This window comes from Camelus ferus, chromosome 4 (genome assembly GCF_009834535.1).
Source record: "Camelus ferus isolate YT-003-E chromosome 4, BCGSAC_Cfer_1.0, whole genome shotgun sequence".
Taxonomy (NCBI): domain Eukaryota; kingdom Metazoa; phylum Chordata; class Mammalia; order Artiodactyla; family Camelidae; genus Camelus; species Camelus ferus.
The window spans coordinates 4,834,436-4,861,915 of NC_045699.1; the positions used below are offsets into that span (position 1 = coordinate 4,834,436).

Here is a 27,480-nt window from a genome sequence, read left to right on the forward strand (position 1 = left end):
ACAGGACTCACTTGGGCCCAGGCGGCTACAGAAGGCAGGGACTGCTTTCTTCCCAAGTAACTTCTTTCTCGGCTGGGACCTCTTTCTGTCTCTCTTCCTACCATGAGTGGCTGAGTCACAAAACGCGATAACGGTTCTGTACTTTCCTGCAGCATCGCGACCAGCGGAGCTGCGTACAAACCGAGACTCACCGGGAAGACGCCAAGTACTCCCCGGCTGGGCCCCCGAGCGCCCCCGGAGCCCACCGCGCCGGGGCGGGGCTGGATGCCGCGCAGCCCCGCCCCCGTGCGCCCCGCCCCCGTGCGCCCCGTTTGGCTGCATCCCAGCTCACACGGCCCCGCGACCCTGCCGCAGCGAGCCCCGGGCCCGGAGATGCAGGGCTCGATGGCCGCCCCATCCCTGACCCCGGTCACGCGGCAGGTCAGCGGCCGCGCCGCCCCAGCGCCGGTCCCGAGCGGCGCCGAGAGCGGGCAGCCCCTGGCCGCCGCCGTGGCCGAGCTGCCGGTGCTAGACGCCGCCGGCAGGCGGGTGCCGTTCGGCGCGCTGTTCCAGGAGCGCCGGGCCGTCGTGGTCTTCGTGCGGGTGAGCGCGGGCGGCGGGGGCGGCCCGGAGCGGGGGGGGGGGGGCCTCGCCCGCAGGCTGGGACGGAGGTCGCTTCCGCGGCCTCGGCTCGGAATTACAGCGGGTGGCCCGAAGGGGCCGCGCGGCCCGGGAGCGGAGCCCGGGAGGCCTGGCCCTTCCCGCCGTCGTCCACTAGAGGCTGCGGGAGAGCGCGCTGCTGCGCTCGCTCCGTGAACGGGAACGGACCAGCAGCCCGCCAAGCCTAGGCCATGTTCTCCGCGAGCGAGGCGGCCTGGCAGGGACCGGGAGCGGCCTAATCCCTGTGCCCGTTTGGGCGCCCCTGACACCTTTTTCTACCGGCCTTGGGTGTTGCGTTAATTAGCGTCACGGATAATGAAGTACTTGGTCCTTTCTGGACTCCGAGGTGTTGGTTGCTAACTTGTCCTTTTTGCCCATGTTGGAATTTTCAGCATTTCCTGTGTTACATCTGCAAGGAATACGTAGAAGATCTGGCCAAAATTCCCAAGAGTTTCTTGCAAGTAAGTTTTCTGAGGGTGAGCAGCAGCGTGCCCCGCTTCAGGGCGACCCCGTGAAAGTCACCTGTCGTTTTTATGAGGAGCGCAGTGGGATGGGGTGCGGTGTGCGCCGCCTCCTTAGCGCAGACACAAACCCAGATTATCACCATGCCACACATCTCTCCAACACCTCCAAAAGTGGGAGAGACGCTTTAGAGGTCTGTTTCTATCCTGCTCATTTCTGCCTGATTATAAACATGCTCACCGTAATAGTAATTTTGATGTTAGCAAATAACCTGCCTGTTCTCAAATGGTGATTGATAATGACCAAAAGCAGAAATGCTAGAAATTATTGATATTTTCTTCCTTTTATTTTTCTTATAAAAACACTCCAAATAGTTGTTCGTTATAGGGAAATACTGAAATATCTTAAAGATGAAAATTTGTATTGTTAACGGAATGCATGTTCCACATTCCTGTGACAATCACATACGTGTGTGTTTCAGGCATATAGATGTTTCTCTCCAGGTGAGCTTTTTTTTTAATTTAATTTTTAAAAACACCTTTATTGTGGTGTGGTTTCTGTACATATTTCAGATGTACAATTTGATGAATTTTGATTGGGTAGTTTTTGTAAAACTAAGGTCTCTTTTCAGCAGACCTTCTCAACCGAGATGTGAAAGAACAAAATTGTCTGACTAAATAGCCCTACGTGAATAGTTTTTATTCTTTAACGTAGCTGTTGGGAGAAGCCTAGAGTCAATAATATCGACTATATTATTTTGAAATTCTTACTTAACAAAAGAATCATCTGAATTAATTGAACGTTTTAGCATACATTTCTTAGCCTTGACTCACAAAATTTTGCTGTTTATACCATTCTTCTAGAAGCCTATAGGTGGCATTAGAAAGGAACAAGAGTTGACTAGGGGAAGCTGAATGAAACATGTAATTTCTAATGACATGTACATGCCCTTTTTCTCTCCTAAAGGAAGCAAATGTCACTCTTATTGTGATTGGACAGTCATCCTACCATCATATTGAGGTAAATATATAGCAAATTGGGAAACTAACATTAAATCTGTTTCAGACATAAAAATTACATTATTCGAACTGCTAAATATAAGGTAAATTTGCTAAAATTAAGTCAGGTTATCACTAGTTTTCTGTCATTTGTTTTGATAAAAATTCCAACTATTATTTTTTTTCAGCCTTTCTGCAAACTGACTGGGTATTCTCATGAAATCTATGTTGATCCTGAGAGAGAAATTTATAAAAGATTGGGAATGAAAAGAGGTGAAGAAATTGCCTCCTCAGGTAAGACATGACATGTCTCAAGTAGAAGACGCTAATGCTGTATTTCACATTTTGTATATACATATATGCATAGGGGAACAAATGGTAAATTCATAAATTAGCCTGCTTTTTATGATTCTGGTAAGTAGTCCAGATACACCAGACTCAAAAAGATTCATTTCCCGGATGTTATGGAGTGGCAGTACTAAATGAATGAAAAAAGCAAGTTGCAGAATGGTGTTCTTAGTATGATTCCATTTTTGTGAAAATAAAAACCATTTTCATAAACAGAAAGATCTATAGTATGTATGTGTGTGTGTATAATGAAAAAGATTTTAAAAGATTTTGCAATGTTTACCCCAAGGCATGACAGTGAGAAAAGTGGCTTTTGTATTTTTTACAATGAGTAAATTTAGTTTTGCAATTAAAAGAAAAATAATATTGCTGAAGTTATATATTTTCATACCTCAACACCTTGGGCTTTGAATACTGTATTTTTTCCACGGATGAAATCTTAGTTTTCATTTAAAGCCCAACTCAAAGACGCTCTTAATAGCTTTTCAAGCAGAAGCAATAGTTTCCCTCATTGTATTTAATAGCACCTTGTATTTTATACTCTATTATTACACATAAGGTGGTCAAGCAGTATAGTTAGTTGAAAAGTTTGATGTCTTACTCATCTTTATGTGGTCCACATTCCCTCCCCTTAGCACAATTCTTTATAATTACTTTTAAGTGGGGAGGGTATAGCTCAAGTGGTAGAGCGCCTGCTTAGCACGCACAGGGTCCTGGGTTCAATGCCCAGTACCGCCTCTCAAAATACATCAGTAAATAAACCTAATTACCCTCCCCCAAAAAAAACTTTAAAAAAAGAAAAAAGAAAGTTTATAAGCTTTAGGTAAACTATTTATATATGTTTTACGTAGAAAGAACTCGGCTTCTGAAATACCAAGTAAGAGAACTCAGTTCAAACTCAAATCACTTATTCTCAACCAGTGTTGAGAATGGCACCCATGGCGCCCACCGTGTTGGATGCTCCCAGGAGGACTGTGGCAACAGACACAGCCCCTGTCGTCCCGCTGTTCATAATCTGCTCAGGGAGACAGACGCAAACAGTCGATTGCATTACAGTTTGGGGCTTGTCAAAGAGGGGGGCGTGTACTGGCAAGACCTATAATGCAGAAATGCTTAAACTGACTATACTTCAATACAAATATATATATATAAGAAATATCAATAATACCAGAAATGCCCAGTTTTGGGGAAGGCTTCTCAGAGATGGTGTTTAAGTTCACTCTTAAAAGAGTTAGCTGGGTGAAGTGAGACTGGGAATGGTGCAGCTGACGGACAGCTGGTCCAAAAGCACACAGGCATTGAAAAAAATGTGCCTCTTGGGAGAAGTGCGGGTCCCCTTGTGTGGCCAGAGTCTAGGAGCCACCGGGGGGATTGGTGTGAGCCAAAGGGACAGGTTGTGGCCTAGTCACACTGAGTCTGGGAACACGCCAGGGAGTTTGGATTTGTTCTGGAGGCAATGGGGGAGCCTTACAAGTATCTGAGGTGAGGAAGTGGTCCAGGCATGTAGCCAAATGGAGCCGCTGATCCTCCTGACAAGGTTGCAGTCATTGTATTGCTGGAAGGTAATGACAGGGTATTCTGTAGAGATGCAGAGGAAGGGACAGATAGGGGAGCTACTTATGAGAGAGAGTTGACCTGAACCCTTTACTGAGCCTTTTAGAGAAAGCAGCCTAAACTTTATTAAAACTAATGATGAGCTGGCATAAATACAGAGTCTGCTCCTTTCTCTCTGCTCTTTTTAGTATAGGAAATTGCAACAGTACAGACTGTGAACGTTCCTCTTCGGTTAACTGTTTTCCTGTGCTGTATAGCAGAGTCTCGGCATGTGTTGGGTCCGTTTGTCATTTATCACTTGAGATATAAACTGTGAGTTTCACTTTAGTGACACCTCACCATTCACTGCCTCCATAAAGATACGGAATTGCAAAGAAAGCAGACGAATTTGAAGCAGAATCTAAGCTTGTAATTTTAAGAGTGGGTCTATTCAAATCTTGTAGGCTTCTTTGATCTGTGTTAAAAGTACTGGATTTCTAAACAGAAAATTTTAGGCTCTAACAAAATAATTTTCTAAAGTTCCTACCTGAAGCAGCATATATCTCAGAATCAGTCTCAGAATAATCCCACTTGAAAATTAAGACACTGAAACTGTAATCACTTAAAATTAATGGAACAATTAATGGAGCAAAGATTGTTTCATTCTAGGTTGTGGAATCTTCTTCAATTGAATTTCTAAAACTCCAGAAATATTAAATGACCCTTCTTCAGACATAAGGAGAGGCTTTGGATTTATGAACATTTATTTTAGACATAAAATCCTAGAAAACAGTAAACTTTAGTCCTTTTACCCACGTGTTTCACTGAATGAGGCTGTGTTTGTTTCTTGGTAAGATGAAAGTCCATTCTAATATAAACATGATAAAAATAAAATAAAATGAAAGTCCATTCTAATATAAACATGATAAAAATAAAATAAAATAAACTAATTAATTTAAAAATTAAAAAAGTTAAAAAATAATTTTAAAGAAAGCAGTCAAGGAGTTGGAGAGATGGAAGGTGTCTGGAAATATTAAGAAATCAAGCAGGTCAAAGGCAGCAGAATCGTCAAAATAAAAAGCTAAAAGAAAGACATAAAAGGCAGGGATAAGAAAAAGGTAAGTACGAGAAAGGTAGAGACTGAATTTCTTTACTCAAAGGGAGTAGAAGTGAAGTTCTGTCCGTGTGAGACAGGAAATAGAAAAACTGACAGCCAAGGAAAGATGGAGAGGTCGCTGTAGTTAATGTTACAGCTGAGCCTCAGAATTCTCAAGGGAGAAGGTTAGTTCTTTTGCTTTTACATTTCAAGAAGGATGTATCTATTGGGTACTTCTCCAAGCAGCAGCTCAGGGCCACAGTAGGAAAGACCCCAGCTCCTTCCATTTTTATGGCTCTTCCATCCTCAACCCAAGGCTCCCAGGGATGTAGAAGGGACGTGGAGAATTGTTTGTGGGAGGGCTTTAGGAGGTGCCCTGGAAGTGGCACACACCATTTTCCTCACTGGGTAGAGAGCACAGTCACGTGGCCACAGCAAACCGCCAGGAAGACCGGGGAGTGTCTGGCTGTGGTCCCAGAAAGAGGAAATGGGCTTTGACCAGCATGTAACAGCCCGTGCCACAATGCCTCCTGAAAAGGAGTGTCATTACCTGTTAAGAGGCTAAACAAAATATAAATGGGGAATTAAGACCAGTGTGAGAAGTCTGCAGTTTGACATTTTTTCTGTGGCAGAAAATGATCTGGGTCTGTCATCACTTCTTCCTTTAAAGCAGGATTCTCCATTCTAAGTGAAGTAAGCCAGAAAGAGAAAGAAAAATGCCATGTATCGCTTCTATGTGGAATCTTAAAAAAAAGGACACAAATGAACTTATCTACAAAACAGAAACAGACTCACAGACAGAGAGAACAAACTTATGGTTACCAGGGGGGCAAGGGAATGGGAGGGGATAATTTGGGAGTTCGAGATTTGTACCTCTTGGGGAGGGATGGAAATGTTAGCTATCTTGACTGTGGTAGTGGTTTCATGGGTGTGTACATCTATCAAAATTCATCAAATTGTACATCTGAATTATGTGTAGTTGACCGAATCAAATCGTCCTACAATAAAGGTGTTTAAAAAAAATAAAGCAGTCAGTTCTCAACCAGGGACAATTTTGCAACCCTCACCCAAGGGACGTTTGGTGTTGTCTGGAGACTTGTCACAGTCTGGTGAATGGTGGGTGCTGTGACATCTAGTAAGTACAGAGAGCAAGGATGAGGGCAGTCACCCTGCATTGCACAGGACAAAGAATTATCTGGTCTAAAACATTAGGAGCGAAAGGCTGAAAAACTTCTTTGAAGGAAGGAAAAAAGATTTAAGTTGAAAATAAGATGCACACAAGCAAGAGATTGTTTTCTAGAAGTACTAATGTTATCTTAATAGCTAATCAAATATAAAACGATAACATCTAAAGACAATATCTAATATTTCAGGACAGAGCCCCCATATAAAGTCAAATATACTCTCAGGAAGCGTTCGGAGCCTGTGGCGGGCAGTGACTGGCCCCCTTTTTGATTTCCAAGGAGATCCAGCTCAGCAAGGTGGAACGCTCATCTTAGGTCCGGGTAAGCCTCACGGCGCAGTTCCAGCAGTTTGCTTTCATAGGGGGCGCTGTTTGTCTCCACATGCTCCTGTGTGTCTTTGATGTCTGTTTCCTGGATGGCATGTGGCCATCATTCCATGCCTGAGCGATTTCAGATATTTGGGATAGGAAAAGTTAGTGGTGGTCTGGCGGCTTGTATGTGGTTATGACACTCTTTTAAAAAGGTCAGTGGAAATGAACATTTCCAAATCCCATTGATGGAAAACCATCAAGTGCTTTTTTTTTTTTTTCCCGTCAGTAGAAGAATCAATCTAGTTACTTATAGCTAACAAAACTAGTATTCTTGCTCAGTGTCAGAAAGCAAGTCAACCCCAGGGACAGCTTATTCAATAACAGTTACTCTAAATAGCTTTAAATAGCTTTATTGATCAGTTTGGACCACCTGAAATTCCTCTGGCTTCCCCCTGCTACGTGGTTGGGTGTTGGATCTCCACTATGTTCAAGTGTTGCCGTCACGGACAAACACCCGTATGATTAGTGCCCAAAAGCCGACATCACTGTGTTATAAATTGATTTCTCTTGGTGGTCCTTCCTCTTTAAAACTGTCCACATTAGTGAGCACAGCTTCTAAAAAGGAGTTATAAAATTAGCATTTACTTTAATAAATTCCAGATGTTGTTAGAAGGAGGATTTTGACCAAGTATTATGACTTTTTAGCTTTTTGTCGCTAGAAAACTATAGCTAGCTAAAATCTGTCACTTTCTTTAATCATCATAAATTTACACTAGTTAGACAAGCAGAAAAAAAAAAAGTCTTGTTTTACTAGGATGAGTTCTGTAAATTAGTCCTGAATGACATTGAGCCATATTTCTGAATTACTTCCATCCTCACAGTCATAAGGTGGTGGTTTTTTATTTTTTGGTTTTTTTTTGAGTCCCTCATCTCCAAGTTTCGGCATCATTTGAGCACACGTTCCTTCGTGTAAGAATGAACGGCACATAGACAATGTCATTTGTGTGCCAAGCTGGGAACATACTTGATAAGGAGAATATTTTGATTCTACCCTTTGGAAAAATTGTACCTCCTTTAAGGGAAGGGCTGGGTGTACTTACTTATACAGATCTATTATCATAGTTAACCCAGTATTTCATTTTGCATTATTTGATAATAAGCCAGCCTATATTAAATCTACAGTGATTATTGTAGACATCAGATAAATATAATGCAGAAAACATGCCTCTTATAATATTTACTTAATTTAACGTTTTCAGTTAAAATTCTGATCTTGAATTAGAACCTTAGCTTATAAATTATGACAATTTTATTTGAACAGATAAAAGGATTGTGAACATCTAAGTGTACTGTAACACTGTCTTAATGCCCTTAGCTTTCAGCCTCTTTTGGTCTATGCTTATAATGCAGGTGGCCTATTAAATCAGTATCTGGGAGTGAATTGTTTTAAGGACACGATTTATTCCATTATCACATGGAAGAAGCAGATGTGATTTTCCAGCTTGGTATCTACATTAGTTCCATATTCTGCTGGTCTGTTTGACAGGACATTTTATTTAATTATATTTAATAAAACCTTACAGACGGCTATAATTTAAGAATCTTTCGCCTTGGATCTCATAAAACATTAAGTATCACCCTTATTTAACCATAATTTTTGTCATACTTTATGACCTTAATTAAAAATTATGTCGTTATATAGAGAACTCAGCTAATTAATTTTTCCCTCTGGGCTAATTACAAGTTGAATTGCTTCCTTGATTCTAGGAAGCAGTAACTCCAATGACTAACACTGTGTGTCAACCTCTGCCTTGTATTCTCATTCTCTCCTAGGTAACAGCATCCATTTTATACACCGTGATAGAAACAGGCTGGACCACAAACCCATCAACTCTGTTTTACAGCTTGTAGGAGTTCCACACGTGGACTTCACAGGCAGACCTCCAGTTATCCACGTGTGACGTTACAGACTCGGTCACTTTTAGACGGACCCTGGTGTATGATCTGAAGTGTCAGCATGTAGTATCCTTGTGCAGGGCCTAATTTGTTGACTCTTCTCAGCCTTTGAGGAGTAATGAAAACATAAAGAGATTATGTACCACAAGTTGAGTAGCAGGCTGAGAGGCATCAGTGGTCAACAATGTGATACAGATTTATAATTTCATGGCTTTTAAAGTTTTATTTTGTATAAAACTTTTTGTAAAAAAAATCAAATTGTATTTATACAAGATAAAACTTTAAAAAGCTATAAAATTTAAATGTCATTCTTTATTTTACATTATGGTATAACCATTCAATGAAAGTTTTTTTGGGCTGTTAAAATTATGAAGAACATATAAGGGGAAGGGAAAGCGATGCAAAACCATTTTTATCCATTTAGAAAAGCAAGATGTGAAATTCTGTAAACAATATAATCACATTTTTGTATGTATATGTTTATATTTTTGTATGCTTAGAAAGACGGGAAGTAATTCATACACCAGAATATCTACCAGTAGGTATCGCCAGGTGGGAGGACTGCGGGTGTTTGTATATTTCCCAGCTATTCTGTAATGAACATGATCTATCGTTTTGGCCAGGACAAGGTCTTTAAAAATTACGTTAAGATTATATTCCTACACAGCAAGCTCTACAAAGCTGCAGTTCTATGGGCTGCAGTCCTCAGGTTTCTACCCTAATTGCCTTCCTCAGAGGAAATTCAGACCCAGCCTTCACAGAGCCAGTGTTCACAGCACCTGTACCACACACCCACTCTCCATTCCACTGGGATTTTGTCTTTGGGGGGTGTGGTAAAAGGAGAAAAATATGTTTTATATATTTAAGATATTTTTTAAAAATATGACCGGTATACTTTTTGAAAGGAGATTTTAAGAATTGTTTAAACTAAAAAAAAACTTTGTAATTTAAATGTACACTGTAGTTTGGCTGTATATTCCTAGACAGCTTTCTCACCCCCAAAACTGCTTTTATTTAGTGGGACTGTTGTCATCTTTTATTTTTCTAGAATCTTAATATGTTTAGTTGGTAAGCATCCCAGAAATTCTGATAAAACATACAGCAAGATTAAAATATTGGTAATTATTAGCAAGTATAATGCTGCTTTGAACTTACAATATCTTTATATCAAGCAGATGAAGTCATATACAAAATATATATTTAAAGTGTCCAAATATTTGAATGTATTTTCATGTGTATATTCACGGAAAATCATGTTTTTAATCAATAAAAATGAAATATCTCATAAAATTTCGTTACAAAATTTTGTGCTGTCTTCTTACAGTCAGGAAAGACTAGTGGCCTAGATCCCTTTGCTGATTTTAGGCTTAAAACTGCTGAGTCATAGCTAATACAAAATTTACTTATTTATAAATGTACACCACACTTTTCTAAGATACATAAGTGTCCTTTATGTGGTTTCAGGAGGGAACAGTTACATAAAATAAGTGCAGTGGTAAATTGCCTACCCAAACAAATATATTTAATATAAAAATTACTTGTAGTAAGTGCTATGAAATGTATAAACATGCTCCATATGAAATAATGTAGTGGACTAAAACTTTTGAAAAACCTTTCTATGATAAATATTTGGAAATACTGATAAAAAGCTAATAACATCTAACACTTTGATGGTGCTAATTATTTGCCAGGTACTATTCCATTAGCCCTGTGGAACTGACATTACAATCAGTATTATCAGCTCCATTTTACAGAGAAGAAACATCTGTTTTTAAACTTGAGCTTACAAGAAAGTGAGGAAACTCCACAAGGGCCAGACAGAAGCAGAAATCAGGCTGATGACCGTGCATGGAAGCCGGGGGCTGTCCCCTTCCCAGGATTCAGAGAAGGCTATTTCTTGGCCAACTCAAAGGCTTTATATAGTAGAGAGTTAAAAGTAAGACCACTGCATGAAGTACCACCTGAGACCTGGGACTTCTGAGGGCAAAAACGGTGTAAGAATGGGCTCCAGTCAATCCATCTATAGACCAAGGAGTCCAGTGGGGACCTGTGTTATAAGGCTTCTGCAGTGAACCTTTGTGGAAAAAAGAATTTTGATAAAATGTAAGTGCATGCTTAATTTTAAAAAATCAAATATTTTTGTTTATCAAGAAGATTCATGATGAACTAGGAGACGGCATAAAATGTTCGCGTTACCATCCACCACGGGAGGTCACAGTGATAACACTGACCACGTGAAAGCTGGAAGACAAACTGTGTAAAGGTTAAGACTTATTTTAAGAAGCGTGTTCCAGAAGATGATTTAAAACCATGCAGCTGCAGAAGGCGGCACATTTACACGTCATTCTGTGAAGAATGAGTTTTCGTTTAGATCAGAGTTCTTGTAAATTAATTTCACGCGTCAATTCTGAGTTTTCTTGTGTACTTTTCAAAAGTGAAAAGGTGGCTCTTCACAGTGGCTCTGTTAGCAGAAAGCTCTGAAAACAGTTACAGGATGCCAATTTTATATCAGCATTATTAGATGCTTGAAATAGAAAACCAGATAAACTCACTCCTTAAAAAGAAGCTAAAAATTTTTTTTTTAAAATCCAGTTTACAAATCAAGGCAAAACTTTTAGAAGTTCATTCTCTCAAAGGTGAAATATCTCACAGTATGGTGAATGCTACTCCAAATTCAGATTACAACTCGACAGTGAAGAAAATGATTTGTTTCTGTGGTGACAATATGAGCATAAATTGGGATGAATATATATTTTGATAAAAATAATGTTCATATGAAATTAAAAAACCTTTGGGGCAGAAGTGGTTTGGAATTTGTTGTGATGTACACATAATTCATAATTGGCTCCAAACAAGCTGTCAGTCAAAATGGAGATTGTAGTTGTAAAATTTACCAATTAAAAAAAAGTTTATTGTGGTGAAATATACATGACATTAAATTTACAATTAACCATTATTTGTAGTTAAATATGTATAACATAAGGGTTTTTTTAACCATTTTTAAGCATTAACTGCCACTGGGTTCAATCCCCAGTACCTCCATATGTATGACTGGGACATTGTGCTGTACACCAGAAACTGATACATTGTAACTGACTGCACTTCAATTAAAAAAATAAATTAATAAATAAAAACCCAATTACCTCTCCCCCAAATAAAATAATAAATAAAAATAAAAATGTGAAATTATTTTTAAAAAAGAAGAAAGCTAAACAAAATAAATAATTAAAAGCTCAAATAGGATAAAAGGTTTAATTTTTAAATTCTATAACTCTGCTTTACAATTTCTGAACTTATGATACAGCTCCTATTCTTAATTTGGGTAAAAGTGACATCTTCATCAGAAAGGAATGAAATTTTAAAAAGAAAAAAAGGAATAAAATGGCCTGTGATTTTATAGCATCAAAATTTGGTGAAACATTCAAAAAAGTGGAGAATTTATTTGGTGAATTTCATCTTGTAAAAATTATGTGTTAAAGGAAAGCACTCTGAGTGGAAGCAAAATACAGTATCTGAAAAATGTTGAAATAGTTGTTTTTTATATGAAAGAAATTGATTTGAAAATGCCCTTCGTTTAGCAAAACTTGTCCTGAGCTTACCAGGTACTTCAGTACCTGCAGAGATAGAATATTCTCAATTGGAAGTGTGGACAGAATAAGAATCAAATGAAGAAGACTACAACTTCAAGTCATTTAACTATAAAATACAACTTCGAGGTTGCAGAGAATTTTATATACAAATTTAAAAAAAAAAACATTGAAAAATACAGTTTTCATAAAAATACCAATGACATGGCATTAGAGACATTAGAAATGGACTCAAGTATATAAATACGGGTTAAGCATAATTATTTGGCTTACATTTTTTTTTTAAGTTCAGATAACAATATAAAACATTTCAAAATGTTTAGAAATTTTTTTAAAATAGTCTGAGTAGAATATTATAGTTCCCTTCATACAGAAATAATTGTTAGTCAATTAGTATTTCAAGAAATTATGTAATTATTGTGTCTTTTTTTAATCTCAAATGTTCTGGTTTGGACCATAAATTATATGGTCATCTTGTTGATCATCTTCATTGATGAATAAAGCAAGTAAAGTAAATAAAATAGTAATTAAGGATCAAAATTAGTTGGTGGGGGTAACTCAAGTGGTAGAGCAAATGCTTAGCATGCACAAGGTCCTGGGTTCAATCCCCAGGACTGCTATTAAAATAAATAAGTAAGTAAAAAACCTGATTACCTCCCCCCTCCAAATAAAAGTGTTTTTTAAAAAGATAAAGAGTAGTTGAACAATAGACATAAGCTTGATATAATGAACAAATCAGAACAATAATTAAAAACATATCCTCAAGAATATAAAACATTAACCATATATTATCCCTTAAACTAAATCTCAATAAATTTCAGACCCACGTTCGTAGAGACCACATTTTCTTACCACACTGCAGTTTCACTGTCTGATTACTGCTAATATTGGACATTACAACAGAGTTCTAGCCAGTGCAAAACCACAATAAAACAAACAAAAAGTATAAGAATTAGAAAAGAATGGAAACTTACTTGTCACATATGCCATAACTGTCTACATAGAAAACCAAAAAGAAGCTAGAGACAAATTCTTAGAATTAATAACATAAGTTGCTGAATATATCAATATTCAAAATTCAACTGCATTTCTACATACCCTTAATAAATAGAAAACCTAATTTAAAAATCTTTTATAAGAGGAATAAAACTTAAGAGAAACCCAGGAATAAATCTGACGTGTTAAACTTGAGAAAATCATACAACTTTACTAAAGAAATATTTATAAGACCTGATAAATGTAGATATATATTGATAAAGACAAATTCTCATTATCTTAAAAATGTTAGTTGTTCCCAAATTGACCTAACAGAATTCTTACAGAATTGTTCGTGGAACATGAAATGTTGTTTCTAAAATTTACGTAGAAGGGGAGGGTATAGCTCATGCTTAGGATGCATGAGGTCCTGGGTTCAATCCCCAGTACCTCCTCTAAAAATAAGTAAGTGAACCTAATTAGCTCCCCCACCCCCTAAAAAAAAAAGTTTATTAAATTTATATAGAAGAGCAAAAAGTCAAGAAAAGTTAAAACATTCCTGAAGCACAAGAGGCATGAAGTTCTATGTGATGTCAAAATGCAGAATACAGCCATAGTAATTAAGATGGCGTAGAATTGACAAGATACAGATACACACAGAATAGAGAGCCCAGGAACCAACATACACATATGTAGACACTTGATACATGACCAAGTCCATGCTGCAGATAACTGGATAAAGGATAGAGTATTAATAAATAAATCGTGCTGGGATATTTGATTACCATAGCATAAGATAAATGCCCTAGTGCAAAATTTGTGAGCCACTGTTTTTTCAAATGACTATTATTTCCAGCTAAATCTAATTCTCTTTCATAGAGATTCCTAATTCACACCAAACACACAAACCCGACAAGAATTAAAGGCCTAATGGTGGAAAACAAAATGTTTCTATGTTTATTTCCTGTAGGAGAATGTGTTTTTGAAATTCGGGTAGGAAAGAAATCTTTTAATAAGATTTTAAAGAAAGCATGCTAAAATCATAAAGATTGAGACCTTCAATCAAATAAAAATCTTCTCATTCATCAATGGACAGCAAAAAAAAAAACAAAGAAAAGAAATTGGGAACAGATATATGCCATGCATTTGACAACAAAAAATGGTTAACATCAAGAATACATCAGAATGTCTACAGATCAATTTTTAAACAAGATAAACAACGTAATAGAAAAGAGATCAACAGTGCACAAGTTCATCCTCCCTTATGACACCAGGGGGGTCCCAAAACATACTGAGGTTGGATAATTTGTTAAAAAGACAGGATTCACTGAAAGCTGTTCTATTCACAGTTAGTATACCATAGGGAAAGGGTTAAAATCAATAGGACTTAAAAATCTTTAAAATATTAAAATAAGCCAAGGCAAAAAGCACGTAGGGTGGAGTCTGGGAAAGTACCAAATGCAGAACTTCCAGTTGCCCTCTCCCCTTGGACTCAGGACAGGGTTACTTTCCTGGCATTGATGAGTGACCATATGCATGGGTACCACTAACCAGGAAAGCTCGTGCAAGCCGGTATCCAGAGTCTTTACTGGGGCTCCATGGTCAACGCCCACATGGCTGGCCTCAGTCTACAGCCCCTTTGGAGGTTAAGCTGATACCACATGACTCAAAACTTCTACTATAAGTTGCATTTTTAAAAATTGAATAAATTTGACATATAACATTGTGTAAATTTAAGGTGTACAAATGTGTTACTTTGACACATATATATTATAATATGGTTGCAGTTGTAGCAACATTTATCATATTACATATTATAGACAGTACAGTACTGTTATCTATATTCCTTATACTGTGTATTAGATCTCAATTGCTTATTTACCACTTGTTGCACGTTTGTACCTTTAGACAATATCAATCTTATCCCCCCACCTCTCATGCCCTGGTAATCTCCATTTATTCTTGGTTTTCTTTTATTTTTTAATGAGTTTGACTATTTTAGATTCCACATCCAAGAGATATACAGTACTTGTCTTTCTCTGTCTGACTTATTCTCAGTTAGCACAATGTGCTCAAGGTCCATTCGTGTTGTCACAGATGGCAGGATAACCTCCTTTCTCATGACTGAGTAATATTCCATTGTGTGTATGTATGTGTGTATGTGTATCTTTCTTATCCATTCATTGGTTGTTGGGCACTTAGGTTGTTTTCACATTTTAGCAATTGTGAATAATGCTGCATATATCTCTTCAAAATCCAGTTTTAATTTCCTTTGGGGATTTACCCAGAAGTGGAATTACTGGATTGCATGGTAGATCTATTTTTAATTTTTCATTTCCCATAGTGGTTTGGCCATAAATTACATTGCTAATCATATCATGAGTCTATCTGGTATGACCCAAGGCTCCCAGGCAAACAAAAACACTCCTATCAGGCATCCCAAGGGCTTAGAGATTATCTCTAAGAAGTTGAGAGAGCAAAGGCCAGACCTCTATGTGGGAAAGACCATGTTATTTACTATACAACCACCAACTCATAGGGAAAAAAACCTTCGAAAAGTATATTGAACCTCACTAGCCATCAAGGACTTGCAAATTAAAACTACTATGAGATACTATTTTATACTCCTGAAATTTGTCCAAATATAAAAAGTATGAGAATAACAAGCATTGGGAGTATAGAGCCATGGGTACCCTCGTACACCGACAGTGAGAGCATAAATTGGAGAAACAATTTGCAGAACAATCTGGCAATATCTAGTAAAATTAAAAACATGTACAGCGCTAAACCAGCTGAAATGCACAAGAATGTCTATAGCAACATTGTTTGTTCATAGCTGTGAATTGGAGACATCCCAAATGTCCATCACCAGAAAAATGGATGAATTAATTGTGGTATAAAGTTTCAAATAGTATACGTTGCTTAAGGATACCTATGTATGTATTACAGTTTTAAAAAAATGCAAGGCAATGATAAATAGCAAATTAAAGATAATAAATATACTTGGGGGGATGATGGTGGACATGAAGATGAAGGCTATGGGGGGCTATGTCTGAGTTGGTAACATTTCATTTCTTAAGGGAGTAGTGGGTATGTGGGTGGCTGTTGTCTCATTCTTTATACCTTTTGTTTCTGTTTTTATTGAAGTACAGTCAGTTTACAGTGTTGTGTCAATTTCTGGTGTACAGCACAATGCTTCAGTCATACATGCACATACATATATTTGCTTTCATATGCTTTTTCATTATAGGTTACTATAAGATATTGAATATAGTTCCCTGTGCTGTACAGTATAAACTTGCTGTTTTTCTATTTTATATATAGTAGTTAGTGTCTGCAACTCTCGAACTCCCAATTTATCCCTTCCCACTCCCTTTCCCCCTTGGTAACCGTAAGTTTGTTTACTATGTCTGCGAGTCTGTTTCTGTTTTGTAGATGAGTTCATTAGTGTCCTCTTTTTTCTTTTTTCCTTTTTAGATTCCACATATGAGTGATATCATATGGTATTTTTCTTTCTCTTTCTGGCTTACTTCACTTAGAATGACGATCTCCAGGTGCATCCGTGTTGTTGCAAGTGGCCCCTTTTGTATTCTTAAATGGTGTGTAGTACTTTTGAAAATTAAATATATGTGTCTGTGTGTGTGTGTATGTATATATATACACATACATGTTTATACATACACATATGTATATTTAAAAAATATGATCATGGCTGTTTTGAAGATGTATTAATTGGTTTATGCCTTACATTATTACCCAATAATTGCCTTTATAGCCTATGCTCTGTTGTTTTTCTTTTTAACTTTTTTTTGGGGGTAGGTAATTAGGTTCACTTATTTCCTTATTTATTTTAATGGAGGCACTGGGGATTGAACCCAGGACCTCGTGCATGGTGAGCGCACGCTCTACCACTGAGCTGTACCCTACCCCTATTGGCTATGCTTTGCAGGAGACAGTAGTCATCAATTTTACCTTTATACATGAGAAGTGGAAAAATACTTTCTACACCTTTAGAACATGTAGGTTTATTAAGTTCTATTTTTTTTTTTTAAGCTCTAATTTCAGTTCCTACCTAGAACCATAATACAGGGGTGTCTTGTTTGGGCTTTGTGCTGTGGTTATGCCTTACGGGTGATATGGTCTGATAATCAAGGGAAAGATGTTTTTGAGTTCCAATTATGTGCTAGGTATTGTGGGAGATTTGAGGGGCAAATAAAGCAGAATTTCTGCCTTTAATCATTCAAAACATATTTAGGGAGGGCAGGCAGAATTTCAGGATAACCAACAAAACAGAATATTAAATAAATAGCTCTCTACAGGGTGCAGTAAACCTCACAGAGGTTTGAAGAAGGACTTGCAGGGGAATTCAGGAGACTAAACTGCTTGATGAAGGTCTGTACGTGAATTTTTAAAAGCGGCTCACAAAGCCCACAGTGTAATTAGCTTTATTCATCATGATGAAGTATTTGATCAAAGCGCCTTTGGAAGTAAAGCTTGTTTTTAGAAAATTATTTTAAATATTATGCCAATCTTCTTACAATGCCATTTTTTAAAAATAGGTAGCACTCAGAATATTTTAAAGGCTCCTTTAGAAATAATTCCAGCCCTGTTCCTGAACTTCACTGAGAGCAGCCTATAATCACTGACATTTCCAGACTCTGACTCCTAAGGACTTAAAATGTCATATGTGAAATGTATATACTGACTTGATGTAAATAAAAATCAGCTTCGTATTTCCACGCAACATGCATACATCCCTTATAAGCACAACATTCATCTTTCTTTCTGCTTAAACCAGTGTGCTTTCCTCTCTAAACTGAGAGCTCAAATTTTGATGTTTTGTTGCTTGTGTCTATACTGGCAAGTATGAGGGCCTCCTGTGAATTAATTCTGTTTGCCATACAAGAGGAAAAATGGAGCAAAAGAAAATGCTTTAAAAAAAATGTTTTGGATACATTTTTCCAAGAAGACATACAGATGGCCACCAGGTACATGAAAAGATGGTCGACATCAGTAATCATCAGGGAAATGCAAATCCAAATGAGATAATCACCTCTCACCTGTTAGAATGGCTAGTATCAAAAAAGACAGGAAATAACAAATGCTGGTGAGGATGTGAAGAAAAGAGAACACTTGTGCACTGTTGGTGGGAAGGTAAACTGGTGCAGCCACTATGGATACACTACAGAGGTTCCTCAAAAAATTCAAAATAGAACTACCATAAGATTTAGCTATTCCACTTCTGGGTATTTATCTGAAGGAAACAAAAATACTATCTTGAAAAGATTTATCTGTACCCCCATATTCATTGCAGCATTATATACAGTAGCCAAGACATGGAAACAACCTAAGTGTGTCTGTCAATGGATGAATGGATAAAGGTGGGGTGTATATATATACACATATACACACACATACATATAAAATAGAATATTACTCAGCCGTTAAGAAGAATGAAATCTTGCAATTTGCAACAATATGGATGGAACTTGAAGGCACTATGCTAAGTGAAATAACTCACAGACAGATACAGTCTGTCTCGCTCATACATGGCATCTAAAAACAAAACAAAACAAACTAACAAAAAATGAGCTCATGGATGTAGAAAACAGATTGTTGGCTGCCTGAGGTAGGGCTGGAGGGGTGGGGAATGGGCAAAATGAATGAAGGGGTTCAAAAGGTACAAATTACTAGTTAGAAAGTAAATAAATCATGGAGATGTAATGTGCAGCATAGTGACTATAGTTAATAATAACTGTGTTGCACATTTGAATACAGTTATTCAAATATAGATCTTGAAGGTTCTCATCACAAGAAAAAATTTTATAACTATGTATGGTGACGAATGTTAACTAGACTTGTGATCATTTCACAATATATACAGATACTGAATCATATGTTGTACACTTGAAAGTAGTATAATGTTATGTCAATTCCATCTCAGAAATGTGTTTAAAACTGATCCATGTATGTTTTGGGATGAGGATAATAAAATACAGTACCACAGGCATTCTGGTAGAGAGACCTCTGACCACAGATAAACAATTTAAGCATCTTCCTGCCACTTTTTCAGGGAGAAAAATGTAGTCAGTTCTTAATGTTGAGAAATTATTCTAACATTGATTTACAAGCAGCGGGCTACAATGTAATCACATATATCTTTGTTAAAAATTATAAAAGTCATTCCGTTTGCAAATTTTTTTATGTCATTTTGTTTTAAGATATAAAAGTGAACCACACACAGCGTATATAACCTACATATACTTCCATGTACATAGACTAAATCTGAAACATAAAAAAAAAAAAAAATGGAAAACATTTACCTATAGGAAAGCAACTAGGTGATTCAGGGACCCCTTTAGGACAAAGATTCTTTACTATGTATTGCTTTGCACTTTCTGAATTTTGATCTATATGGATATATTATCTATTTAATAAATAAATTGTTATTTTTATAAGTAATAGTAATCTAAATTATCATTGCACTATAACCTCTACATTATTTGATACTAATTGGTTATAGAAGATTCAGTACCACAAAGAACCTCACTGCTCAGTGATTCCAGTTCTCAAGTTAGCTTGAACAGTATTATTTTTTTATTTCCCACATACAAAGCACAGAGGCCCAGTTACACCAGTAATCTGGCAAATGTACATTAAAAAGAGATGCCTTCTTTCTACCCCGTGAGAGGAGTTACAGAGGAAGTGCTGGGGGGCAGGGGGATGGGACTCTGAGGTGGTCAGAGAAGACCACACATCACTTAGGACTTGAATTGTGGTGGAAAAGAGTGGGAAATGGCCACACAGAAAAGTAGTGGTAAGATCATCGAGCAAGAGGGCACAGCATAGACAAGAGAAAGGGTTTGGAGGAGCAGGGCACTCTGGGGACTCCACGTGACTGCGCACAGGAGGGCGTGACAGATCACAGGAGAGGAGTTAGCAGAGGAGGGCAGGGCTGGGTCACAGAGGCCTTGTATACGTCTAAAGACCATTACCCCATGAAGGAAACTGGGCCTTCCTGGAAGAATGGTTGTTGCCAGGGCCAGGGCAGGGAAAGGACAATTTAAACGTGGAACTCCTTGTGCCAGAACAGAAGAAAGCACTCAAAAACTGATGGGGACAAGTCAGAAGGACACAGAAGCTTGTAGGAAGGGCCACCCACTTGTCAAATCTCAGACGATTTGAGTCTCTATTTTTTGGGGGTGTGGGGGGCGGTGATTAGGTTTATTCCTTTATTTGACCAGAGGTACTGGGCAATCCAGGACCTTGTGCATGCTAAGCACCTCTCTACCACTGAGGTATACCCTCTCCCCTGGGACAATTTGAGATCAAAATACATAATGCCAGTAAGGGATTATAAGGCATCGCAGAAAACAAGAACTCACAAACCCATAATCCATACATCCGCCCACCTACATGCATACATAAATACGTATACACACATAAAAGGGAGAGAAAAGAAAGCCCTTCTTTTCCACAGAATGCCAATGAATGAATGTAGGACATAATGAGAAAATCACCAGTCTGCACCAGCACAGTAACAACTCATTAATAAATCATTGTGTGGAAGTTCATGGTCTTAAAGTAGCTCCCCACAAATCGTTTATTAATTACAAAGAGAAAAATTGCACCGTTAAAGTGGAAGAATCTGACAGGTAATACCTGAATGAGCCTAGTGATCAAAGTTCATGAATTACCCAGATTGGGACAAACTGACATCCTGGGCCTCCTAATTGGACACGTCGAGGATGCACCATTGAAGCAGAGAGCTCCTGCAAAAATGTGCACCCTGATGTTAAGCCTTAGGGAAAGAACTGCTTCCTGGGTCCGGGAAAAGAGTGTTATATATGACACTGTTAGGGCAACTGGTGAATTGTGAAGATGGACTAAATATTCAATGACATTGTAGGAATGTTAAGTTTCCTGAATTTGACAATGACGTTGTGGTCATGTAAGAAAACGTTCCTGTTCTTAGGAGATACAGCCATGATGTCTGCAACTTACTCTCAGATGGCTCAGATATTAAGCTTTTCCCCCTAAATTAACTTTTCCATAGGTATGAATTAAAAAAATTAAAAAACCCCAATCCTTAGGCTGTACACCTTAAACATATACAGTACTGTATGTCAACTATATGTCACCAACACTGGAAGAAAAAAGGACAAAAAATAAAGATGACTGTCATAGAAATGTGTACGATGGTCCAGAAAAGAAACTCAAGACCTTTCCTACACAAGGCAAGGAGCTGTTAGAACATTTTAATTGAGAATATGATACAATTAGATTTGCTGTTTTGGAAGTTTTCTGGGGAGCAGAGCGGAACATAGCCCAGGACAAGTCCGATCCCCAAACTTGTCACTTGGACTCTCTAAATACATTTTAATGTTATTTTGACAGCTAGACTTAAGTCAGAAGCATACGTTTTTAAACATAATTTTTAGTAGTACACAAGCTACAAGAATGAACACATCAAATGTGAAAATATAATTGCTTTTCTTTCAATACTGTTAAATGAAATTCACCTTCACAAATAATAATCAGAAACTGATTGCCTATATTATGGATCATTTCAGACTTCTGTTTTTATCTTTCGCATAGCCCCTAACTTTGGATAAAACAGTTCACTGCTCACTTGAATCTGTATTTAAAAATGGAAAGAGGAAACGAAGGGTGAATCCAGCTTAATCTGCCCATCTGTGCTCTGGTATCGTTGAAGAGGAAAAAAATTATAAATAATGAAAACCTTCCCCCATGTAAGAATTTAAAACTACAGTTCTGTGCATTTGACTCATTACTGCTTCCCTACTCTGATGGGAAAGTGTGTGCGAGTGGAGAACCGAGACTGGGCTAGGATTCCCTCCTGGATGGGAAAATTTGTAACAAAAAGAGAGAAAAATCATCCAATGTATTAACATCGGTAGCTAGTTTTCTTTGAAAGCTGGAAGAATCTTCGCGGGGAATTTCCTTCCCAGCCACAACAGGAGATAAAGAATAAATTGCTTTTACACTTCTACAAGTCGAGAAGTGACTTGAAATTGATGCCTTTAATTTACTTCTAACTGTGTGGATAAGGGCAGAGTCAGACAAGGATGTCTTTCTTGTCTTCTAACAATTGGAAAGAAAAATGTGTGTAGTAAACTGAAGGAGGCTATTAGCTACATCAGATTGCCTGATTATCTTTCCTGATTACCAGCTTCTCGAGCTCTGTCCTGCCATCACCAAGCCCCAGTGGGAGGAGGCCTGCTGGATTTAGCCCAGCAGCTGGGGACAAAGGCAGGGACAACGTGGTTCTGCAGCAAATTTTGCAGAGTCCAGGAGAGAACAGCTAAGTCCCGCCTGAATGAAAGGACCAAGACTCCAGGCAACAGAGATCTTTCAACTCAGAGTAAGAGAGCAGGAGGGAAGGTTCAGAGGCCGAGGTGTGGTGCCAAAGGGGTGTCAGAGACGATAGAGAGGAGCTGGCAGGGACAAGGGAAGAGGGGGGCAAGGGCTGGAAGGGCAAGGTGGGCGGTCTGCATAAAGGCCTGCCACAGGGAACCATGCTCACATTTGCATGGATGGTATTTTTAAAAGGTCCATTGATACCTATAAGGAAAAAGAATATGAAAACAAATATATGTATGACTGAAATGTTACGCTGTACACATTGAATTGACACAACATAAACTGACTATACTTCAATTAAAACATAAATAAATAAAAAAGAATAAAAATAATATTCCTCCCCCCCCCAAAAAAAACCAAACAAAAAACAAATGTCACCAGTTGTCCTAAACATGTCATTTACAGCTGGCGAGCATATGCAGTGTAGTCGGTTGGTATGCCTCTTAAGATTCTTTTGATTCACTGCAGATCCCCTCACTCAGCTGTCCCCAGTTCTTTTCTGACATTTGCTTGTTGAAGAAACAGTTTTTAGAAAGCCCCACATTCAGGATTTGTTAGACTGTTTCCCTGTATAGGTGGTTTAACTTGCTTCTCTACCCGCTATATTTCCTGTAAACAGAAATCAGATCTCAAGGCTTGATTAGATTCAGGGTAAACATTTTTGGCTCCAGTACTTTATTGGTGATGGTGTTGGTCCAGAGGCACATCACCTCTTTCTGGCTCATTCTTCAGAGGCCACATTGAACATCTGGTTTAAGGTGGTGATAGCTGTATTAGAAAGAATATTTTTGGAAAAGAAAAACAGTAAGGAGGAACTAATCCTACTGGACACCAAACCATACTACAAAGCTACGGTGATCTAAACAGCGTGCACAGACACAGAAATAGATAAAAGAGCAATAAAAAAGAATAGAGACTAGAATCAGGCCACGGTGTATGTGAGAACTATTCATATAAAAGGGTAGCAATTCAAATCACTGGGGAAAAGACGGGCTATATAATAAAAAATGCTGGGGGAAAAAAAAGATGCCTCTTTATCCTGTATCCTCCAAATAAAGTCCAGGTGGATTAAAAGGCTAAATATAATAACATCTCTAAAAAATAGAGGGAAACAAAGAATACATTTTTTAAAAGAGACTAATGCTGTTAATTTATTTGATATCTAATTCCAGTCAAAACAATTTTATTCTGTTTTATTTTACTTGACTATTCACTCTGTGACGTATGTATGTATGTATGTATGTATGTATGTATGTATGTATGTATTTGAAATATAGTCAGTTACAAGGTGTCAATTTCTGGTGTACAGCATGTTTCAGTCATGTGCATACATATATCTATTCGTTTTCATATTCTTTTTCAAAGAATATTTTTTTTAAAAGTGGGCTTGGTACAAACAAGATACAACATCCAGAAGCCTTAAAAAGTTGGTAAAATTGATTTGACGGTAAAACAGGAAACTGCTGTAGCAATCTGAATAGCGTAATGTGACAAAGAACAGATAAGTAATATCAGCAGAGGTTGAAGGGCTGCTATCCATAATATATAAATAGTCCCTCAATCTAAAAGAAAATGAAAACGAATAGAGAAATGAGCCAAGGGCATAAATGATAAGAAATTCTTAGAACATATACTGTAAACATCTCATGAGGCCTTTGTAATACGCTTAGTTTCACTAGTGATTACGGAAGTGCCATGAAAATAACAGATACCATTTTTTATTCTCAAACTTAAAAATATGGATTATATCCAGTGATGTCAGGGTGTGGGTGGAGGGAAACAGGAACCCCAAAATACTGTTGGTATCTATGCAAATGTTAAAAGTGAATACCCTCTGAGCCAGAAATTCCATCTCCTGTGGATAGACATATGTTAGGATAGTCATTGCCGAATTGTCTGTAATAGCACCCCCCCACACACACACACACAACACAAGCTAAGTGTCCATCTATAGGAAAGTAAATGCACGGAAAACACACAAGGGAAATCAATGCGGCCATTAGAGTGGCTCAAACTGGCCACAAGGACTGACAAAATTTTCAAAATGCAGTGTTGAGTGAAAAAATAAGTTCACAGAACACTATGCACAGTATGGACCGATTTATTTTTTTAAAAATCTTTCAAATTTAATATAGCCTGTTAGGGTGGTTACCTATGAGGGTAGGATTGGGTGTGAAGGAGAACTTCCTTTAATATTTCTTTTTTTTCCTTTAGAAACGTTTTTGTTTTGGGTTTTTTTATTTTGAGGGGGAGGTAATTACATTGTTTGTTTGTTTATAATGGAGGTACTGGGGATTGAACCCAGGACCTTATGCATGCTAAGCACACACTCTACCATTGAGCTATACCCTGCCCTCTCATATTTCTGCTTTTCATTTAAATTAAAAAAAAAAATACAGTCACATGTTCATGCCTTATTTGGTCATATGCAATAAAGCCAAAGAGAAAGACAAATTCCTTATGAAAAAAATCTTTGAGGTAAAAAGTCACTATTACAAAATAAGACTTAGATTTAAGAAGCTAATAATGAGCATGTATGTTCTTTCAGTCTTGGTAGAAGCAGTTCAGCCAAGGAGAGTGTCATTTCCCATTCTTTCCAGATTACTAAATTCTACTCTAGTGACGTACTGAATACCTAACAGCAATGTCAAAGGCACGCCAACATTTTTCAAAAAATAATGTGAAAGAAGGAGTTTGGCACTGCTCGCTCAGTCCCCTAGGCCTCTTTGGTTTTGGGGTAGAAGCATCCTCAGTCATTCACGATCACAAGACTCAAAATAACCAGAATCCTTCTCACTCTCTCCCCCACCTCCACCTGACATTCCATTATTATTAACTATTATTATTATTATTGTTATTATTAGGGAAGAAGTGAACATAACCAACCAAAAAATCCAAATTAACAATCCGGAATATTGTTTTAAAAATCGACAAGGTTAGGGTCAGGTCTGAAGTTCAAAAAAAATTAATCAAAACTTACAACATTAGACACAACATTGTAAACTGACTATAACTCGATAAAATAAAAAAAATAAAGTTAGGCAAGAATGAACTAAACCTCCCCCCCCCCAAAAAAAACCCCTAAACTTAACAACATTTACATAACTATAGAGGTTATTCAATTTCAGAAAACTGCCTACAGAGAAAGATCCCTTCAAACTCTGTTCTCAACTTACGACGAGTGGTGCTAAATCCAAGGAAGAGCCATGGGTGTTTCAAACCAAAGCCACTGCAGGACCTGGGATAACTATCTGGACCTGTCAAATAAGGGATTTCTTGCTATAAAATAAGAACAATACCATCAAACAGGGCATTTGTGTGAAGCTCTGAGCACTGGTTCCAGCATGTGGTGATAGCTCAACACGTGTATTCATTTTCTTCCGTATTTGCAGTTTTAAGAGATTTTCAGTCTCAGGGTCAGGAACATGGGGGGATTTCAGATTAACCCTGATTACCAGGATAGCCAATGAAGTAAAACCAACCTGTCTTAAATAAGCTAGTGAAGATTTTAGTGTGTGTCCGCTTTCCCATGTGCCTGCTACCTAAACCCTCTAGGTTTTATGGAAATTTGACCTTAAACAAATTATTTACCTCCACATAATTAAAGCTGTAATTCACTGATTCTGAAATTTATCATATCTTTTGAAGTTTTAACATCATTTATCTACCTACCAGTTTCTACTAACATTAGGGTAAGGCTTAAATTTTTCAGGATATGAATGATCTAAAATAAACATATAAGAAAATATTCCATAATTGTTTTCCTTTCAGGGTGAATTTACCTCGGAGAAAGGACAATTTTAGAGAACTCCTTCCTCCCTTTCCTTTTTAGCTTTTCACTGTGCTGCTCACGATGCTGAAGATAACAATCTGATGCAGCTGTTCTCCAAGCTCCAACAGCTCAAGGAAAGACCAACGGAGCCCTGGAGAATCCATGGGTTCTGGCCCCAGCACTGCCACTGCCACTGATGAGGGTCTCCATGTCCTCACTGTGAAAGGACAGCCTTGCACCAAATAGCGTGGTAAGATGCTTTCAAGCTCTAAAATGCTACGATCAGTGGTCAATCTGAACAACAAACTAGCCAACCTACCAAGCAAACTAAACTGCATTTCCTGTAGCCAGATTGTCAAGCTCAGAGGTCAGCTTATCGAACAGTGGGAAAAGTAATTCTGCTTAAGAGCAGTGCCACACACAAAACAAGTATCAGTAAGAAATAGCACTTTTCTGTCACTATCCAAACATGACCTAAAACCAAAACACAAATAAGGTTTTAAACTTCAGTGTGTACTTAGCTTATGTTCTTCCTCTTCCCAAGAATGGAAGCTATTTCTGCACAATTTCAAAGTGTAATCCATATCTTCTCCCCTAATGACACATTAAACTAACAAAACAATCAAACTTGTGTGTTTGTAAAATGTGAAAATGCTTAAACAGTATAATTATCTGTATTTATAACACTTTTGTGCTTTTAGTGAAATCATATGCATTTTGATGGAATTTCAAGCCCACACTCTGTATTTGAAGGTGAGAGAAAACAAACTGATATGTGAACTTGGCATGTTAGCCTTAGTTTGACATTTAGATAAGTCAGTATCAAATAAACAGAATGTCACGGGGTACTTGAATTTCTTTCATTTAGACAGCCAAGTGGACAACTCCCACTAAAATCTATTCAAAACAAGCCCTACTCAGTGTTAACTAGAATTATTATGGTGATCATTTTGCAATACATACAGATATCAAATCACTATGTTGCATACTTGAAATTAATATAATGTTATAGGTCAATTACACCTCAGTGTAACAGAACAAAAAAACAAGACCTACTCTTGTGAAATCCCAGTGTGGGAAATGGCTGCCTTTCCATCTCTGACCCTCTAGTCCAACGTGAAAGGCCTCCTCTTCTAGGTCAGAACAGGGGACCCGGGACGGGAAGGTTTCTACTTACCTAGACTCATTTGCACAAAACTCACAGCCTCCCAAGTCTATTGCTTCTTTGCTGCCCT

At 37.8% G+C, this 27,480-nt stretch overlaps 1 protein-coding gene and 1 long non-coding RNA gene across 3 annotated transcripts; one reads left to right on the forward strand and one right to left on the reverse strand.

Moving 5' to 3' along the window:
- Positions 1-229: 229 nt before the first annotated feature.
- On the forward strand, positions 230-26,872 carry PRXL2C (peroxiredoxin like 2C). 2 transcript variants are annotated; one of them, XM_032477440.1, is made up of 6 exons: positions 230-582; positions 1,032-1,100; positions 2,068-2,121; positions 2,288-2,393; positions 6,450-6,581; positions 8,405-9,817. In XM_032477440.1, exons 1-6 carry the CDS (start codon positions 265-267, stop codon positions 8,530-8,532), a joined length of 807 nt encoding a protein of 268 aa, XP_032333331.1. In that variant the 5' UTR covers positions 230-264; the 3' UTR covers positions 8,533-9,817. The 2 variants fall into 2 exon arrangements, with proteins under 2 accessions (XP_032333331.1, XP_032333332.1); XM_032477441.1 differs by lacking the exons at positions 6,450-6,581; positions 8,405-9,817 and adding an exon at positions 26,306-26,872.
- Positions 5,371-23,394, reverse strand: LOC116663022. Its single transcript, XR_004319030.1, has 3 exons — positions 23,148-23,394; positions 20,166-20,167; positions 5,371-5,381 (listed from the first exon to the last, which is right to left on the reverse strand). It is a non-coding gene; the product is annotated as an uncharacterized LOC116663022 (long non-coding RNA).
- Positions 26,873-27,480: the final 608 nt, after the last annotated feature.

Bases quoted from the DNA above. Each gene is read 5' to 3' on its own strand.
- PRXL2C (XM_032477440.1), top strand. From the start codon at position 265: ATGCCGCGCAGCCCCGCCCCCGTGCGCCCCGCCCCCGTGCGCCCCGTT. The intron at 583-1,031 runs GTGAGCGCGGGC...TGGAATTTTCAG, and splicing joins CCGTCGTGGTCTTCGTGCGG to CATTTCCTGTGTTACATCTG. The intron at 2,394-6,449 runs GTAAGACATGAC...CTAATATTTCAG, and splicing joins TGAAGAAATTGCCTCCTCAG to GACAGAGCCCCCATATAAAG.